Below are 19,865 nucleotides of genomic sequence, written 5' to 3' on the forward strand. Positions count from 1 at the left end.
AATGGCGGTGCTGGCTCGAAGGGCCGAATGGCCTGCTCCTGCACCTACTTTCTACGTTTCTGTATATTGTATGGTAATAACGCCCCCACTCACCCCTCCCCTGGTCCCACAGAGTCTCTTAATCTCCGTGCATTCCCAAGGAACAATAATGATGATAATGGATCAGCCCAGCACCACTTTAGGCACGACAGGACATCCAGGCCTGCATGTTTGCCTTAGCAACAGATAATTATTTTCCGAAAGAGAAGCTCGAGCCAATAATGATGTTCTCGATTCCAATGTTGCTTCCAAGCCCTGCGGACAGGCTGTGCTCTCCAGAAATAAAACAGATGCGAACAAAATTTGAATGAAAAACTTCCATGAACCATCCATGGTTGGGATGGTTCCACTCCAGACCACGCATAGGATCAGCTCCAGGTACATGTCACTTTATAAAGTCTCGACATCTAGAGAGGGCAGAATGTGACCTTTGCTTTGGTGCTCTGTGCAATGTCTTCAGGTCGTAATGTCATAAGTGACAGGAGCAGAATGAGGCCATTCGGCCCATCACGTCTACTCCGCCATTCAATCACGGCTGATCTATCTCTCCCTCCTAACCCCACTCCCCTGCCTTCTCCCCGTAACCTCTGACACCCGCACTAAGCAAGAATCTATCTATCTCCGCCTTAAAAATACCCACTGACTTGGCCTCCACAGCCTTCTGTGGCAGAGAATTCCACAGATTCACCACCCTCTGACTAAAGAAATTTCTCCGCCTCTCCATCCTAAAAGAACGTCCTTTAATTCCAAGGCTGCGACCTCTGGTCCTAGACTCTCCCACTAGTGGAAACATCCTCCCCACATCCACTCTATCCAAGCCTTTCATTAGGCTGTTCCATTATCAACAAGGCAGTGGAGGCCAATTCTCTGGATGCATTCAAGAGAGAGTTAGAGAAAGCTCTTAAAGATAGCGGAGTCAGGGGGTATGGGGAGAAGGCAGGAACGGGGTACTGATTGTGAATGATCAGCCATGATCACATTGAATGGTGGTGCTGGCTCGAAGGGCCGAATGGCCTCCTCCTGCACCTATTGTCTATTGTCTATTACAGGCGCTCCTCAACTTACGATGGTGTTATGTTCCGAGTAACCTATCGTAAACCGAAAATATCGTAAGTCGAACCACCCCGACGTGGCAACTCCAACAGCCTGACCGCGGGAGAAGACGGCAGGGGAAGAGAAAAAGACATTGTGGCCTTCCATCACAGTGAGGAGGTGACTGGAGGAGACTCACTGTGATGGATGTTTCTTTTGTTTGGTGTTGGGTTTATGATTGTATGTGTTATTGCATTTTTATTGATTATTCTTATTGGTCTTATTGTTGAACTGCGGGTAATTTTTCATTTCACTACACATTTATGTGTATGTGACAAATAAATTACCATTGACTATTGACTGATTGATTGATTTAATACACGCGATCACGTGGCCGGAAGCGAGCTGCGGGTCGCTGCCGTTGCCCGGAGTTGCACCATCGTAAAGTCGAAGAATCGTAAGGTAAGTCGGGAGCATCTGTATTCTGTTTGTTTCAACGAGCCCCCCCCCCCACCCCCCCACCCCATTCTTCTAGACTGCAGCGAGAGTGCGGGACGAGGCGCTGGCTGGTCGGAGAGCGTTCGCTTACCGGAGCCCCTGACAGGACACATCTCAGGGGTATGGCCTGCCGCCCAGCAGCGCCCAGACTCGCAGCAGCACTGCATCTTGGTGTAGTGCCCATGCAGGTCGCCGGCACACCGGCCGCCCAGCAGGCTGGAGAAGCACGTGCCCGACCGCTGGTCTGCAAAAGAAATGGAAGTTTAGTTTAGCTTAGTTTCGTTTAGAGATGCAGCGCGGAAACAGGCCCTTCGGCCCACCGGGTCCGCGCCGACCAGCGATCCCCGCACACTATCACTGTCCTACACCCACTCGGGGACAGGTTTTACATTCAACCTACGAACCTGCACGTCTTTGGAGTGTGGGAGGAAACTGAAGAGATCTCGGAGAAAAACGCACGCAGGTCACGGCACAGACAGCACCCGCAGTCGGGATCGAACCCGGGTCTCCGGCGCTGTGAGGCAGCAACTCTACCGCTGCGCCACCGTGCCGCATGACAGGTGGAGTGCATCAACAAGCATTAAACCATTCAGAGGTTTATTTTATTCCGATGGATTATGGCAGAGCAACGCGGACGGTGGGAAAGCACCGATCGCTGGCGTGCTGCCCGGCGGTTCCTTGCTGTGCTTAACCTCAACGTCTGTATGCAACCCATCGCACCGCTCCGTCCCTGGAGACCTCCCTGCATGTCGGGGTCCCCAGTTACTCTGCTCCTGATCAAACGACCCGTTGCAAACTAGTCTGCGATTCATTTACTCCAGACGGCGCGGAGGGAAGACGGGTCGGTACAATGCCGGCCTCAATGCCTCTGCGCTGTTCCCAAAGGCTTCTCGCTGCGCGTTCCCTAGACACCGTGAGAACTCCCAGGAATATTCCGAACGAGCCCGCCTCATTCTCTCGGTGCCCCCCGACGCCCACACTGGCCGTCAATTCATGAGTTACTAAGGATGGAACCGTGCCACTTTGAACTCGTGCCCCTCCAGTTTGCAAACAAGTAAGTGTGCACAAAGAGGAATTGCCATCTCTGCCGCTGCTGCCTCATCTCCCCTGCGATGGCAAACGCTGAGGGCAAAAGGCAGCGTTCTGCTTTCTCAGACTCGTCCAGGTTAGCGGGGTTGAACCCTTTGTTTCCTGTGAATACAATTCCAACTGCAGGCTTGTTACATGGAGCATTGTGAAGGGCAAGGTGGGAACAAGGTGCTGGAATAACTCAGCGGGTCAGGCAGCATCTCTGGAGAGAAGGAATGGGTGACGTTTCGGGTCGAGACCTTTGGTCCGAAGAAGGGTCTCGACCCGAAACATCGCCCATTCCTTCTCTCCTGAGATGCTGCCTGACCCGCTGAGTTACTCCAGCATTTTGTGAATAAATACCTTCGATTTGTACCAGCATCTGCAGTTATTTTCTTATACTCCAGCACCTAGTGTCTAAGGTCTCGACCCGAAATGTCACCCATTCCATCTCTCCAGAGATGCTGCCTGACCCGCTGAGTTACTCCAGCACCTCGTGTCTAAGGTCTCGACCCAAAATGTCACCCATTCCATCTCTCCAGAGATGCTGCCTGACCCGCTGAGTTACTCCAGCATCTTGTGTCTACCTTCGATTTAAACCAGCACCTGCAGTTTTCTTTCCCACACATTGTGAAGTTCAAAACGTTTTTTTCCGGCAAAGAATCAAAGAGCTAAAACCAGATCAACCATACAGCGAGCCAAAGCAGCTAATCAAATAGAATTACCAATGGCCCTGCAACTCACTGGGGGCAAGGATGAGGCCCGGAAATGAAGGGTGCGCTGGAAAGGTGCATTCAGAATGCTCGCATCGCAGTCACAGAAACATAGAAACACAGAAAATAGGTGCAGGAGGAGGCCATTCGGCCCTTCGAGCCAGCACCGCCATTCATTGTGATCATGGCTGATCATCCACAATCAGTAACCAGTGCCTGCCTTCTCCCCATATCCCTTGATTCCACTAGCCCCCAGAACTCTATCTGACTCTCTCTTAAATTCATCCAGTGAATTGGCCTCCGCTGCCCTCTGTGGCAGAGAATTCCACAAATTCACAACTCTCTGGGTGAAAAAGTTCCTTCTCACTTCAGTTTTAAATGGCCGCCCCTTTATTCTTAGACTGTGTGGCCCCTGGTTCTGGACTCCCCCAACATTGGGAACATTTTTCCTGCATCTAGCTTGTCCAGTCCTGCATGTGTGTGTTTGCCCAATTTCACTTCTGTAAACGGATGACATTTGATATGTATGATATTGGGGGAATCCAGAACCAGGGGCCACACAGTCTAAGAATAAAGGGGAGGCCATTTAAAACTGAGGTGAGAAAAAACATTTTCACCCAGAGAGTTGTGAATTTGTGGAATTCTCTGCCACAGAGGGCAGTGGAGGCCGATTCCCTGGATGAGGTTAAAAGAGAGTTAGATAGAGCTTTAGGGGCTGGTGGAATCAAGGGATATGGGGAGAAGGCAGGCACGGGTTAGTGATTGCGGATGATCAGCCATGATCGCAATGAATGGCGGTGCTGGCTCGAAGGGCCGAATGGCCTCCTCCTGCACCTATTATCTATGTTTCTGTGACATGCGGACATGTTAAGCGGAGTTAGAAAATTGAAGGCTTAGACACAAAATGCTGGATGGCGTAACTCAGCGGGGGGACTGGCAGCATCTCTGGAGAGAAGGAATGGGTGAGGTTTCGGGTCAAGATCCTTCTCCCACGGGGCTGTGGTAAAACGAGTCTGGGTTAAAACGTGGTGGTGGAGCCGTAGAGCAGGAGGTGTCACAGAGGGGGAGCAGCGAGACAGGATGGTGCAGACCTCCCGTCGGAGAGAGGAGGGGAACATCTTCAAAGTCGGCACACCTTGAGGAGATTTCGCAGTGGACGGAATGTGTAGGAAGGAACTGCAGATGCTGGTTTACACCGACGATAGACACAAAATGCTGGAGTAACTCAGCGGGACAGGCAGCAACTCTGGACAAAAGGAGTAGGTGTGAAGAAGGGTTTCGACCCGAGATGCTGCCTGTCCCGCTGAGTTACTCCAGCTTTTTGTGTCTAAGGTCAGTTGAATCCTCTCAGATTAGAAATCTTCGAGAGCAACATATTTAGACTTGGGTTTATTCACAAAAAGCTGGAGTAACGCAGCAGGTCAGGAAGCATCTCAGGAGAGAAGGAATGGGTGACGTTTCGGGTCGAGACCCTTCTTCAGACTGATGTCAGGGGGGCGGGACAAAGGAAGGATGTAGGTGGCTGCCCAGGCAAAATATGAGGTGCCGTTCCTCCAATTTCCGGTGGGCCTCACTATGGCACTGGAGGAGGCCCATGACAGAAAGGTCAGACTGGGAATGGGAGGGGGAGTTGAAGTGCTCAGCCACCGGGAGATCAGATTGGTTAACGCGGACCGAGCGCAGGTGTTCAGCGAAGCGATCGCCGAGCCTGCGCTTGGTTTCGCCCATGTAACTAAGTTGACATCTGGAGCAGCGGATGCAATAGATGAGGTTGGAGGAGGTGCAGGTGAACCTCTGCCTCACCTGGAAAGACTGTTTGGGTCCTTGGATGGAGTTGAGGGGGGAGGTAAAGGGACAGGTGTTGCATCTCGTGCGGTTGCAGGGGAAAGTGCCCGGGGATGGGGTGGTTTGGGTAGGAAGGGACGAGTGGACCAGGGAGTTACGGAGGGAACGGTCTGTGCGGAACGCAGAAAGGGGAGGGGATGGGAAGATATGGCCAGTGGTGGGGTCCCGTTGTAGGTGACGGAAATATTGGCGGGATGTATTTAGACTTGGGAATCAGCGATTAGAAGAGACTGTTGGCAAGCATTTTTGCAGAATGAACTATCTTGAAACTTCCCAATTTTTGTTCCTCTGCTCAAGTGGCACGAGTACTGCAAGATATCTTCAAATGGTTCCAGAAATGTTCAGCAGAGTGTAAGAACAGAAAGGAAAGCTCGAAATAAGCAAGAGCCCATTCACACAGAGAGAGAAGCAGTTTATCTTGGCCTGAAAGTAGCTGCGAAGGCAATGAAAACTGTCAAGAAGACAGTAAATGTGAATTTCTTTAAAGCAATGGAGGAAGCCAAGACACAAAAAAATGTCACTCTAAAAGGAAGTATATGTCAAAAAATATTAAAAGTACAAAATAGACTGAATCAGCAAATATCCAGACTGTCATGAGTTGATACTATAACTGACGATATGATTTCTTGACATAATTAGATTGTGTTAAATAAGGACACAAGATTTCTCGTACTAAATGTGTTGCAAAGACACATTTTTCGAACAGCTTTGCACTGAGTACTCTGCTTTTTAGGAGCATGAAGACAACAGCCAGAAGTTGTATTTATTGGCCAGGGTTATAAAGATCTCGAGGAGCCAGTGGATAATGTGCTATCTGTCTGTCAGGGCTGTAGATTCAAGGTTGCCAAAATACCTTCAAGAGTTGGAACTGGCCAACTGTAGACTCTCTCAAAGAATGAACGCTGAGCGTGAGAAAGAGATAGATGACGTTTTAGTACACACTCCCTAGAATTCATCTGAGGTAAACGATGTTGAAATATTAGGAAATACCACTGAATAATTGAGTTCTATTTTCCCAATGTGCTGACGTCCATCAGAATTAACCTCAGATAACAGGCTGCAGTTTTGTTCTTTCTGCCTGAGCGCTTCTAATGAAATAAAATAATATTTAGATTTAGATTTAGAGATACAGCGCGGAAACAGGCCCTTCGGCCCACCGGGTCCGCGCTGCCCAGCGATCCCCGCACATTAACACTATCCTACACACACTAGGGACAATTTTTACATTTATACCAAGCCAATTAACCTACAAACCTGCACGTCTTTGGAGTGTGGGAGGAAACCGATGATCTCGGAGAAAACCCACGCAGGTCACGGGGAGAACGTACAAACTCCGTACAGACAGCGCCCGTAGTCGGGATCGAACCCGGGTCTCCGGCGCTGCATTCGCCGTAAGGCAGCAACTCTACCGCTGTGCCACCGTGACTGCCCTCCTGTTGCCAATCCATTCTCCAGCATCCACCCTCAACCTCTCACCCATCCTCTCTTGCTCACACACTCGGCCTCCACCCAATCCCACCCCCCCCACCCACCCCCCACCCCCCACCAATCCCATCACCTCACAGCTTGCACGACCCCACTGGGGCTATTCGACTACCTGTGATCATTTTCGTTGGCCTCCTCCTTTTCTCCTCCCCCATGGGCTTTCTGCGTCGTACAATTTCAAAACCTCCTTATCAAGTGTGCAGAAGAGTTAGTGGGCCAAGCCAAGAATTCTCAAGGCGCTAATTTGATCCACAAGACAATATTTCGGGCAATCCTATCTCAGATGAACACATCTGGATACACACTGGTGTGTCGGAAGGAACTGCAGATGCTGGTTTAAACCGAAAATAGACACAAAATGCTGGAGTAACTCAGCGAGACAGGCAGCATCTCTGGAGAGAAAGGAACGGGTGACGTTTCGGGTCGAGACAATCTGTAGAAGGGTCTGGACCCGAAACGTCACCCATTCCATCTGTCTGAAGAAGGGTCTCGACCCGAAACGTCACCCATTCCTTCTCTCCCGAGATGCTGCCTGACCTGCTGAGTTACTCCAGCATTTTGTGAATAAATGCTGCCTGTCCCGCTGAGTTACTCCAACATTTTGCGTCTATCTTGGGGATACATACTGGAATATTGTTGCAATGCCTGCACACATTAGCATTCCTGTGCAGATCCTTATGGATGTGTATTTACCACCGCTCTGTACTTACAAAATTCTTAAGGGGTTGGACAGGCTAGATGCAGGAAGATTGTTCCCGATGTTGGGGAAGTCCAGAACAAGGGGTCGCAGTTTAAGGATAAGGGGGAAGTCTTTTAGGACCGAGATGAGAACGTTTTTTTTCACACAGAGAGTGGTGAATCTGTGGAATTATCTGCCACAGAAGGTAGTTGAGGCCAGTTCATTGGCTATATTTAAGAGGGAGTTAGATGTGGCCCTTGTGGCTAAAGGGATCAGGGGGTATGGAGAGAAGGCAGGTGCAGGTATGGATGATCAGCCATGATCATATTGAATGGCGGTGCAGGCTCGAAGGGCCGAATGGCCTCCTCCTGCACCTATTTTCTATGTTTCTATGTTTCTTGTTGCACTTTCAAGACTAATTTCCGTGGTTTGGATGTTTATTTGGTTTTCGGCCGTAGACATATGTTACCAATGGAAGCAAGCAAGTGATGTGGTACAATAATGACCAATATTAGACATGACAGCAACAAAATAGATTCTTGCGCATTCTGGCAATAATAAAGCAATGTATGTCCATCTTTGAAGGAAAAACAGAAAATGCTGGGACACAACAAATGTGGAACTTTGATTATATATTTAGACCTCATATATATACATATATACATCGTGACTCATATGCTTCGGCCCATATCTTGCCCACAACTTAGAGTTAGATTTAGCTCTTCGGGCTAACAGAATCAAGGGATATGGGGGAAAAGCAGGAATGGGGTACCTATCATGAATGCTTGCGGCAATAAGGTTCCCTCCAGATGTTACAACCTCTTTTGACTTCTCTAACTTCAGATAGTCCCTGCTTTCCCTCTCTATCCCCTCCACCTTCCCAGTTCTCCCACCAGTCTACCTGTCTCCGACTGCATTCTATCTTTGTCCCTCCCCCCCCCCCCCCCCTCCCCTGACGTCAGGGTCTGAAGAAGGGTCTCGACCCGAAACGTCGCCCATTCCTTCTCTCCCGAGATGCTGCCTGACCATCTGAGTTACTCCAGCATTTTGTGTCCACCCACAACTTCTTGTAACATCCCATTGACATGCGGCATCAGAGGTGAAGTGTTCGCTGTAAATTGCCCCTGGCGTGAAGGTGAGCAGTAGATAGGCCCTGGTGAAGCTGGTGGGAATGATGTAGTGAATACAACAAGATTAATGTAAATGGCGCTTGTAGGTTGGCACGGACTCAGCCATTAATGGAGTCTGTTTTGGTGCTGTGCAAGTACGTCAATGGTGGAGTGGGAGCAGGTGGCCGCTGGCTGGGTGAGGTCACCTTGTCCCTTATTTGGGAGTGAGATAGTTGGCACCCCTAAAACACGGGCATGTGGGACTAGTGTAGCTGGGACATGTTGGTCGGTGTGGGCAAGTTGGGCCGAAGGGCCTGTTTCCACACGGTGTCACTCTGTGACTCTAGGTTTTCCCGTCATCAAGTGTAACAAACAGTGTTGCGTGTGATGGTGTGAGGATGGATCACTGTGGCCCCCTAGTCACGTACATCACTTGTCCTTTGCTGCCAAGAGGCCTAGCTCCAAGCTTCCATTCCAACAGTGGGAAAGATATTTGGAACAAAAGCACTTCAGCTCCAACCAAACTCAAACCTGCAAAGCATTTTGATTTTTGGCTCACTGTGCAATAATGATGTTGGAAAGTTTCAAAACTTTCAATGACCCAGCATGGCTCCACAGTGCCGATCGCAGCCACAGGGCTAAATCATCAACAACAGATTGACAACACACGTTTGTCTACAGCCTATAAATAATGCAGACTATTGGGGTTAGAAAGGACAAGGATAAAGATACAAGTTGTTAGTTGGTGTTGAAATGTGCCTCTTGTTTAAGCCGGTGTAGATGACAAACAGCAGTGGGAAGAAGTTTCTGGAAACTGCCGCTGAGAGTCCTCGCCCCCCCGCAGCCTCGCCGACCAGAGGCGGGGCCTCACCCGGCAAGATCCTTCTTCAGACTGAGTCTTGGGAGAGGGAGATACATCGATAAGGAAGTGTTAGGTGTGAAAAGGAGATATCAAAGTGGTTGGGACTCTTGGAAAATGTTAGCTGGGAGAAGGTGACAACAAAGCAAGCAGCGATAAAATGTCAGCTAATGATGACAGCTCCTTTCATTGGCAATTTCTGCACAGGTGTACAATCTCCATACAGGTGTACAATCTCCATACAGGTGTGCAATCTCCGTACACGTGTACAATCTCCACACAGGTGTACAATCTCCACACAGGTGTACAATCTCCGCACAGGTTACAATCCCATACAGGTGTACAATCTCCATACAGGTGTACAATCTCCGTACAGGTGTACAATCTCCACACAGGTGTACAATCTCCGTACAGGTATACAATCTCCACACAGGTGTACAATCTCCGTACACGTGTACAATCTCCGTACAGGTGTACAATCTCCGTACAGGTGTACAATCTCCGTACAGGTGTACAATCTCCATACAGGTGTAAAATCTCCACACAGGTGTACAATCTCCGTACAGGTATACAATCTCCACACAGGTGTACAATCTCCGTACACGTGTACAATCTCCGTACAGGTGTACAATCTCCGTACAGGTGTACAATCTCCGTACAGGTGTACAATCTCCATACAGGTGTACAATCTCCATACAGGTGATCTCCTACAGGTGAGAGGAACCCCCCTGGTAACTGCCTCCATTTTATTGAATGATCTGTTGGACTCACCAATACACCTGGAGCCATCCAGGCTTGTGATGAAGCTACGTGGGCAGGTGCAGACGTAGCTGCCAGCGGTGTTCGAACACTCCCCACCATCACACACTCCCGAAATTGTGCTGCATTCATTAATATCTGGAAAGACAAAGAGGGAAATATCAAAATAAGATCAAAACGCTGGAAACTCCCCAGCAGACACGCAGGACTTTGAACATTACTGTACGATCTCGGACTGTATAGAAATGCGTGGTGTTTGCTCAATAAAATTCCAGAAAGAATTTTAAACTTCTGACCATTGGTGGACTGTCAGGTGAGGAAAGATTGGAAAGACTGGGCTTGTATTCACTGGAGTTTAGAAGGGTGAGAGGGGATCTTAAAGAGACGTATGAAATCATAAAAGGACTGGACAAGCTAGATGCAGGAAAAATGTTCCCAATGTTTGGGGGAGTCCAGAACCAGGGGGCACACAGACGAAGAATAAAGGGGAGGCCATTTAAAACTGAGGTGAGAAGAAACTTTTTCACCCAGAGAGTTGTGAATTTGTGGAATTCTCTGCCACAGAGGGCAGTGGAGGCCAATTCACTGGATGAATTTAAAAGAGAGTTAGATAGAGCTCTAGGGGCTAGTGGAATCAAGGGATATGGGGAGAAAGCAGGCACGGGTTACTGATAGTGGATGATCAGTCATGATCACAATAAATGGCGGTGCTGGCTCGAAGGGCCAAATGGCCTCCTTCTGCACCTATGTTCCATGTTTCTATGTTTCTAATATGGAGATTGGTCTCTCTCATACACTATTCCCAGCAGAGGAAATTATTCCCCTATCTCTACTCCATCAAATGCTTTTATAATTTTAAGCATGTCGATCAGGTCAGCTGCCAGCCATCTAAACATCGAAGCTTTAGAGAGTGCGAGTCCAATTTATAAATAGAATTTAACCTTTCAGACCTGGGAATCACGCTGACAGGTCTGTGCAATGCTTCCTCCAAGACCTTTCTCATGCTTGGCACCCAGAACTGATTGCAATGCACCAGATGGTTCCGACCGAGACTCTTAATTATTTCTGCAATTTTTGTTACGATCGATAATTCGTGTGAAAACGCACACCACCAGATTCGGGGACAGTTTCTTCCCAGCTGTTATCAGGCAACTGAACCGTCCTACCACAACCAGAGAGCAGTGCTGGACTACTATCTACCTCTTTTAGTTTAGTTTAGTTTAGTTTAGTTTAGTTTAGAGATACAGCGCGGAAACAGGCCCTTTCGGCCCACCGGGTCCGCGCCGACCAGTGATCCCCGCACACTAACACCATCCTACACCCACCAGGGACAATTTTTACATTTACCAAAGCCAATTAACCTACAAACCTGTACGTCTTTGGAGTGCGCGAGGAAACCGAAGATCTCGGAGAAAACCCACGCAGGTCATGGGGAGAACGTACAAACTCCGTACAGACAGCGCCCGCAGTCGGGCTCGAACCCGGGTCTCCGGCGCTGCATTCGCTGTAAGGCAGCAACTCTACCGCTGCGCCACCGTGCCCGCCCACTTTGATGACCCTCGGGCTATCCCCAATCGGACTTTGCCGGCTTTACCTTGCACTAAACGTTATTTCCCTTATCATGTACCTGTAGACCGTAAATGGATCGATTGTAATCATGTGCTGCCTGTTAGCACACAACAAAAAGCTTTACAGGACACGTGACTGTATCTCTAAACTAAACTAAACTAAACTAAAAGAGGTAGATAGTAGTCCAGCACTGCTCTCTGGTTGTGGTAGGACGGTTCAGTTGCCTGATAACAGCTGGGAAGAAGCTGTCCCCGAATCTGGTGGTGTGTATTAAAATAAAATAAGCTGAATTCAGCGTTTCCGTGGGACCATTTTTGCTGACCCACCCCGCTCTGTCACACAGATTTTTGCTGAACTTGTAATGTTCCAACAACTGTTCCAATGTTCTGTGTTTTTAGCGATCGTGCATGCGAACTTATTTTGAAAATCACTTAGGCTCAGTAAAGACCAGTTGTCACTCATCCAAATCCAGTTTTAAATGATGAATATTAGATACATTTTGTGGAATTATAATACATTAATAACACTTGCAGTAATTATGCTTTTAATCAAGCATTTGCTGCCCAACCGTCTTCAATCAGGGCTTTAAGAAATGCCTTGTTTCTCACAGTCTGGCATGCCCGATTCATTTGTTCTTGGTTTTGACGTAATTCTTGGTCAAATGCCCAAAATATGTACAATTATTTTCCCTGATCATTCAGCTGAAATGGAACTGATTCAAATGATCTCGATGCTTGCCTGCCACAGCAGGCAGATATCATCTCTACCGCCAGCCGACATAAACATGGTCACCTTCCAACTGTTGACCCCTTGCAGAACCTGTTCGGATGTGAAACCCCCCCCCCACTCCACAACCATGATCCACAACACTGACGACTTGCTGGAAGCTCTCAAGACCTTGGCTCCGCTCTTAACAGTTTTTGTCGAAGCTATTTCTCACCCAGATTAATTTTTCACATGCTAATCTGCTATTAACAGTTGACATAAATAGCTCCATTGAACATCTTGCTTTGTATGTGTTCACACAGCCACGCTGATCTGAACTTGGTTTCCCACATGCTGCTACTTACAATGACCTTGAGAGATGCTCAAAGTCTAGATTCACGTTGGTCTATATATAACAATGCCGTTTAAGTGGGAGATTTCATCTTCCCTGCGGGTCTCCCATAGTGTAACTAGTTGCCAACTGTCCCGTATTAGCTGGGACATCCCTCATTTTGGGCTAAATTGGTTTGACCCATACAGGACCGCACTTGTCCCGTATTAGGCACAGGGGGGCGCTGTAGGCCCGGACGCTGTAGACCTGGACGCTGTAGACCTGGACGCTGTAGGCCCCACGCTATAGGCCCGGACAGTGTAGGCCCGGAGGCTGTAGGCCCAGACAGTGTAGGCCCGGACAATGTAGACCCGGACACTGTAGGCCCGGACACTGTAGGCCCGGACACAGTAGGCCCGGACACTGTAGGCCCGGACAGTGTAGGCCTGGACACTGTAGGCCCGGACAGTGTAGGCCCGGACACTGTAGGCCCCACGCTATAGGCCCGGACAGTGTAGGCCCGGAGGCTGTAGGCCCAGACAGTGTAGGCCCAGACAGTGTAGGCCCGGACAATGTAGACCCGGACACTGTAGGCCCGGACACTGTAGGCCCGGACACTGTAGGCCCGGACAGTGTAGGCCTGGACACTGTAGGCCCGGACAGTGTAGGCCCGGACGCTGTAGGCCCCACGCTATAGGCCCGGACAATGTAGACCCGGACACTGTAGGCCCGGACACTGTAGGCCCGGACACAGTAGGCCCGGACACTGTAGGCCCGGACAGTGTAGGCCTGGACACTGTAGGCCCGGACAGTGTAGGCCCGGACAGTGTACGCCCGATCACTGTAGGCCCGGACACTGTAGGTCCGGACACTGTAGGTCCAGAGGCCCGGGCGCCACCTAACGGAGGTTGCATATCAACCCGCCTTCCGGCCACCGTTGGTGGAGCGGGAGCACGTGGCCGCTGGCTGGGTGAGGTCACGTGGAGCGGTGACGTCACCTTGTCCCTTATTTGGGAGTGAGATAGTTGGCAACCCCAGCCACAAGTTAACATTCTGAACTGGGGCAAGGCCAATTTAGGAGGCATTAGACAGGAACTTGGGGTGGTCGATTGGGACAGTATGTGTGTAGAAAAGGTAGTAGCTGGCAAGTAGGAGGCTTTCTGAGGTGAATCGTAAGAGCACGGAGACAGCGTGTTGAGGATCTGGAAGAAGAGGGCACAAAGTGTTGGAGCTACTCAGCAGGTCAGGCAGCACCTCTGGCGAAACAGAAACATAGAAAATAGGTGCGGGAGGAGGCCATTTGGCCCTTCGAGCCAGCACCGCCATTCATTATGATCATGGCCGATCGTCCACAATCAATAACCCGTGCCTGCCTTCTCCCCATATCCCTTGATTCCACTAGCCCCTGGAGCTCTATCTAACTCTCTCTTAAATCCATCCAGTGATTTGGCCTCCACTGCCCTCTGTGGGAGAGAATTCCACAAATTCACAACACTCTGGGTGAAAAAGTTCCTTCTCACCTCAGTCTTAAATGGCCTCCCCTTTATCCTAAGACTGTGCGGCCCCTGGTTCTGGACTCGCCCAACATTGGGAACATTTTTCCTCCATCTAGCTTGTCAAGTCCTTTTATAATTTAATACGTCTCTATAAGATCCCCCCTCATCCTTCTAAACTCCAGTGAATACAAGCCCAGTCTTTCCAATCTTTCCTCATATGGCAGCCCCCATGACAGTCCTGGATTCTCTCACTAATGTTCTTGTTGTAGTCTCAGTGTTACTACCAGTGAGAGAGTCTCAGTGTTCCCACTTGTGGGACGGTCTAGGACTAGAGGTCACAGCCTCAGAATTAAAGGACGTTCTTTTAGGAAGGAGATGAGGAGAAATTTATTTAGTCGGAGGGTGATGAAACTGTGGGATTCTTTGCCACAGAAGGCTGTGGAGGCCAAGTCAGTGGATATTTTTAAGGCAGAGATAGATAGATTCTTGATTAGTATGGGTGTCAGAGGTTATGGGGAGAAGGCAGGAGAATGGGGTTAGGAGGGAGAGATAGATCAGCCACGATTGAATGGCGGAGTAGACTTGATGGGCCGAATGGGCCAATTCTACTCCTATCCCTTATGCCCTTATGACCGTATTTCATTTTTCCTCCATCTCTTGTGGCTCTGCACAAAGGCGACCATGCTGATCTGTGAGGGGGCCTATTCTTTTTGCAGCTACCCTTTTACTAATGGCCTACTTCTACTCCTATAACTTGTGAACTTGTGACTCCTGTCAAAAAACAGCTCTATTCTCTCCATCCCTCCCCCATCCAAGTCGCACCAGCTCCTCGTTCTCACCTAGCACACAGCTAACAATGGCCTGTTTCCTTTATCATCGTCACTTTTTTTTGCACATCGTTCATTAATTTGTTCTATATCTCTGTGCGTCATCGTCTATAATCTCTCGTTTCCCTTCCCCCCCCCCTCCCGACTCTCAGTCTGAAGAAGGGTCTTTGACCCGAAACGTCACCCATTCCTTCTCTCCAGAGATGCTGCTGTGTTACTCCAGCATTTTGTGAGTATTATGTTCCGGATTGTTACTGCAACAATCTATGTATGAGTACTTCCTACTGCTTCTAGCTAGAGAGTAATTATTATCTGGTATCTATTATTATCCCGTGGTTAACACTGAGACCACGAAAAGAACATTAGGTTTCTCATAATTAAGGAGGAAACAATGAGTTTCCATGTCCTACCTCGGGCCATCTTGTTTACATCAATGGAGGGTTTCTCTTTGTAAAATTAATTGATCAAAACTGTGTTTAAAATAAATCAATAATTCTTAGACGTGGTGAACACGTGGTTTTTTTTCTTCTTCTGGGAACTAGGAAAAAACTGGGTCGGTGGCTCTAAGCCAGCTACACGCTGAGCGGCTTCGAGTTCAAACGCAAATTCAAAGTCTTTTCATTACCGCGTCCAAATTGAACGAGTTAAAAAGAAAAAAAAAGAATTACAAACGTGTTTCTCAATCGCAAGCAGATGACAGATTATTTAATCCGCTGAGCTCTCCCCAAAGCAAGGTTCTAATTTCAGCTGATTGACCCGGGCAATTTCACTACAAACACTGTCGACAGATTTTACCCAGCTGTCAACGTCCCAGTCTGTGTAATTATCAATTTAAATTATAAAGAGAAACGAGGTCATAATTGCTATCGAGCTGGAAGTGGTAGGAAGCCAAATTAAGATGTAAGGGGACTATGATTTTAATCAACGTTCAAATCTTTCTCTGGTTAAGTCAACGGTTTGAAGGCAATCATGACCACATAGGCCATAGACCCTACGCAAACTGACCAGGCCTGAAATCACATACTAACTGACCCAGTAATTCTAAATGTAATGAATCCATTATTAAAAAGACCAATAACTGTACACTTCATGTATCCCTTTTGCAAAGAAAGTATGGGGTTTAGCTTGAGAAGGTCCCAATTCAGCATTGTGCTGTGAAGAGCAGACTATCCTGGGCTTCTAGATAACCTAACATTAACACACAGCCCTGATCATCTCATCTAACCCACTTATCTGATTGATTAGTTTCACTGTTCACCCCCCCCCCCTCGTTATCAACTCTTCCACTGCCAACAATGGACCAGTGTGGGCTCCACCTTGGTCATCGGTGCTGGTTTTGTTTCTTCTTTTCATACATTTAATTCATTTGTTGTTTTGTGGCTTTTCATACTTCTCGTTTCCTTCTTACCCGACTCTTCCCGTCTGAACAAGGGTCTCACCCAATCCTTTTCTCCAGAGATGCTGCCTGACCCGCCGAGTTACGCCAGCATTTTGTGTCAGTCTTTCCTCAGATGCAGCACCAAAGGATGTTCTCCCGTGCATAATTAACGAGGAAATTATTGACAATAGACTGAACTAATTATTTCACTAACACGAGGGCGCACTACGACCTGAGTGACAAGTTGAATTTCTGTGGTATCACAAAATGCTGGAGTCACTCAACGAGTCAGGCAGCATCTAGGAGAGAGGGAATGGGTGACGTTTCGGGTCGAGAACCCTTCTTCACACTGGAATTTAGAAGGATGAGAGGGGATCTTATCGAAACGTATAAGATTATTAAGGGGTTGGACACGTTAGAGGCAGGAAACATGTTCCCAATGTTGGGGGAAGTCCAGAACAAGGGGCCACAGTTTAAGAATAAGGGGTAGACCATTTAGAACGGAGATGAGGAAAAACTTTTTCAGTCAGAGAGTTGTGAATCTGTGGAATTCACTGCCTCAGAAGGCAGTGGAGGCCAATTGTCTGAATGCATTCAAGAGAGAGCTAGATAGAGCTCTTAAGGATAGCGGAGTCAGGGGGTATGGGGAGAAGGCAGGAATGGGGTACTGATTGAGAATGATCAGCCATGATCATATTGAATGGCGGTGCTGGTTCGAAGGGCCGAACGGCCTCCTCCTGCACCTATTGTCTATTATGCCAACAGTGGAATACTTGCCACAGACGGCTGTGGAGGCAAAGTCTGAGGATATATATAAAAGGCAGAGATAGATGGATTCTTGATTAGTACGGGTGTCAGAGGTTACAGGGAGAAGGCAGGAGAATGGGGTTAGGAGGGGGAGATAGAATTACCTTCACACTTCTGGGAATGATCACTCTGCTTGTGCCCAGCGGGGCATTTACATTCGTAGGATCCCACGGTGTTGATGCAGGTTCCTCCTTGGCACAGGCCCGGGATTGCTTGACATTCGTCAACATCTGCCAAAGAAAACACACCAACAGCTTCATGTCCTTGTTCAAGGATGCAAGAAACTTCCGGGGTTTCCCTTGCACGCTCTGAGCTGGAAAACCTCGAGATAAGAGTCATTTTTCCTCCACCCTTGACATCCGCCTATCCGTGTACACTAGGGTTTTTTTTTGGGGGGGGTTTTAGAGATACAGCGCGGAAACAGGCCCTTCGGCCCACCGGGTCCGCACCGACTAGCGATCCCCGCACATTAACACTATGCTACACCCACTAGGTCCATCTTTTTAACATTTACCAAGCCAATTAACCTACAAACCTGTGCGTCTTTGGAGTGTGGGAGGAAACGGAAGATCTGGGAGAAAACCCACGTAGATCACGGGGAGAACGTACAAACTCCATACAGACAGCACCCGTAGTCAGGATCGAACCCGGGACTCCGGCGCTGCTTTCGCTGTGAGGCAGCAACTCTACCGCTGCGCCATTAAGATAGCCTAGCATCCATCTTGCCTCACACCACCTTCCATATCCTTGAATGATCCACTCCGTCTAACCTGCCATCCCAGTTTTCCAACCCTACGATCTGCCGTCCAAACTGGCTCAGCATGAACTCACTCACCCCCTGCAGTGTGACACTTGCCTCCTTTCACTGTGTGCTGTGGTGCCAGGCTAGTTGGTGAGGTAACCAACGCTGGCCTAGGCTTTCCCACTGCCCGATCCCCCTGGTGCCCCTCAACACCAGCATCTGGGGTCCGCCCGACACCCTCACCAGAGTGGTTTGTGAAGAGAGAACTTGTATTCGCAGAAGTAGTCATTCCTAGAACTGATGGGCTGGAGCCTGCTCGACCCCAGGAATGAGTGGGTTCACATACGGTGAGCGTTTGTCGGCACTGGGCCTGTACTCGCTGGAGTTCAGAAGAATGAGGGGGGACCTCATTGAAAAGTACAGAATAGCGAAAAGCTTGGATAGAGTGGATGTGGAGAGGATGTTTCCACTCGTGCGAGAGTCTAAGACCAGAGGGCACAGCCTCAGAATTAAAGGACGTTCTTATAGGAAGGAGATGAGGAGAAATTTCTTTAGTCAAGAGTGTTTTAGTCAAGAGAGACAAGAGTGTTTTATTAGCAGATGTCCCAGATAGAACAATGACATTCCTTCAAACGAAAGGGTGGTGAATCTGTGGAAATCTTTGCCACAGAAGGCTGTGGAAGCCAAGTCAATGGATATATTTAAGGCAGAGATAGACAGATTCTTGATTAGTACAGGTGTCAGAGGTTATGGGGAGAATGCAGGAGAATGGGGTTAGGAGGGAGAGAGAGATCAGCCATGATTGAATGGCGGAGTAGACATGATGGGCTGAATGGCCTAATTCTACTCCTATCTCCTATAACCTTATGATCGATCCATCGCGGGAAGATCTACAGTGTTGACCGGGCCTCAGTGTTGTATAACTGCCAAAAAAGGACTAGACAAGCTAGATGCAGGAAAAATGTTCCCAACGTTGGGGGAATCCCTAGAGCTCTAGGGGCTAGTGGAATCAAGGGATATGGGGAGAAGGCAGGCACAGGTTACTGATTGTGGATGATCACAATGAATGGCGGTGCTGGCTCGAAGGGCCAAATGGCCTCCTCCTCAGAAGGCAGTGGAGGCCAATTCTAAACCGCACCTGGAGTACTGTGTGCAGTTTTGGTCTCCAAATTTGAGGAAGGATATTCTTGCTATTGAGGGCGTGCAGTGTAGGTTTACTAGGTTAATTCCTGGAATGGCGGGACTGTCGTATGTTTAAAGACTGGAGCTACTAGGCTTGTATACACTGGAATTTAGAAGGATGAGAGGGGATCTTATCGAAACGTATAAGATTATGAAGGGGTTGGACACGTTAGAGGCAGGAAACATGTTCCCAATGTTGGGGGAGTCCAGAACCAGGGGCCACAGTTTAAGAATTAGGGGTAGGCCATTTAGAACGGAGATGAGGAAAAACTTTTTCAGTCAGAGAGTTGTGAATCTGTGGAATTCTCTGCCTCAGAAGGCAGTGGAGGCCAATTCTCTGAATGCATTCAAGAGAGAGCTGGATGGAGCTCTTAAGGATAGCGGAATCAGGGGGTATGGGGAGAAGGCAGGAACAGGGTACTGATTGAGAATGATCAGCCATGATCACATTGAATGGCGGTACTGACTCGAAGGGCCGAATGGCCTCCTCCTGCACCTGTTGTCTATTGCACCGATTTTCTATGTTTCTCTATGTGGCCAAAGCAGGTCCCCTCCATAAAAAGATGTCAAGAGTGTGTCAAGCCCAATGCCAAAGCCCAATGTGTTGGTGGTTTTAGTAAGTGATGCCACCACTCACCTTGACAGGCGCCACTGCGAATATTGGGGATGAATCCTCGGCGGCAAGGGTGAGGCTGCGCTGGACATATCTCGCACGGGTGGCCCCAGGCACGGCCGATGGTGG

At 48.7% G+C, this 19,865-nt stretch overlaps 1 protein-coding gene across 1 annotated transcript in view; it reads right to left on the reverse strand.

The window, feature by feature from the left end:
- fbn3 (fibrillin 3) overlaps positions 1-19,865 on the reverse strand; it is a 206,225-nt gene that overhangs the window by 122,638 nt on the left and 63,722 nt on the right. Inside the window, exons 6-9 of the mRNA XM_078424021.1 lie at positions 19,761-19,865; positions 17,304-17,429; positions 10,099-10,224; positions 1,661-1,813 (exon numbers count right to left, since the gene is read on the reverse strand). The exon at positions 19,761-19,865 is cut by the window's right edge and continues 93 nt beyond it. Coding sequence (XP_078280147.1) covers positions 1,661-1,813; positions 10,099-10,224; positions 17,304-17,429; positions 19,761-19,865 — 510 coding nt within the window. The remainder of the gene's footprint in view (positions 1-1,660; positions 1,814-10,098; positions 10,225-17,303; positions 17,430-19,760) is intronic.

Source organism: Rhinoraja longicauda, chromosome 28 (genome assembly GCF_053455715.1).
Source record: "Rhinoraja longicauda isolate Sanriku21f chromosome 28, sRhiLon1.1, whole genome shotgun sequence".
Classification (NCBI taxonomy): domain Eukaryota; kingdom Metazoa; phylum Chordata; class Chondrichthyes; order Rajiformes; family Arhynchobatidae; genus Rhinoraja; species Rhinoraja longicauda.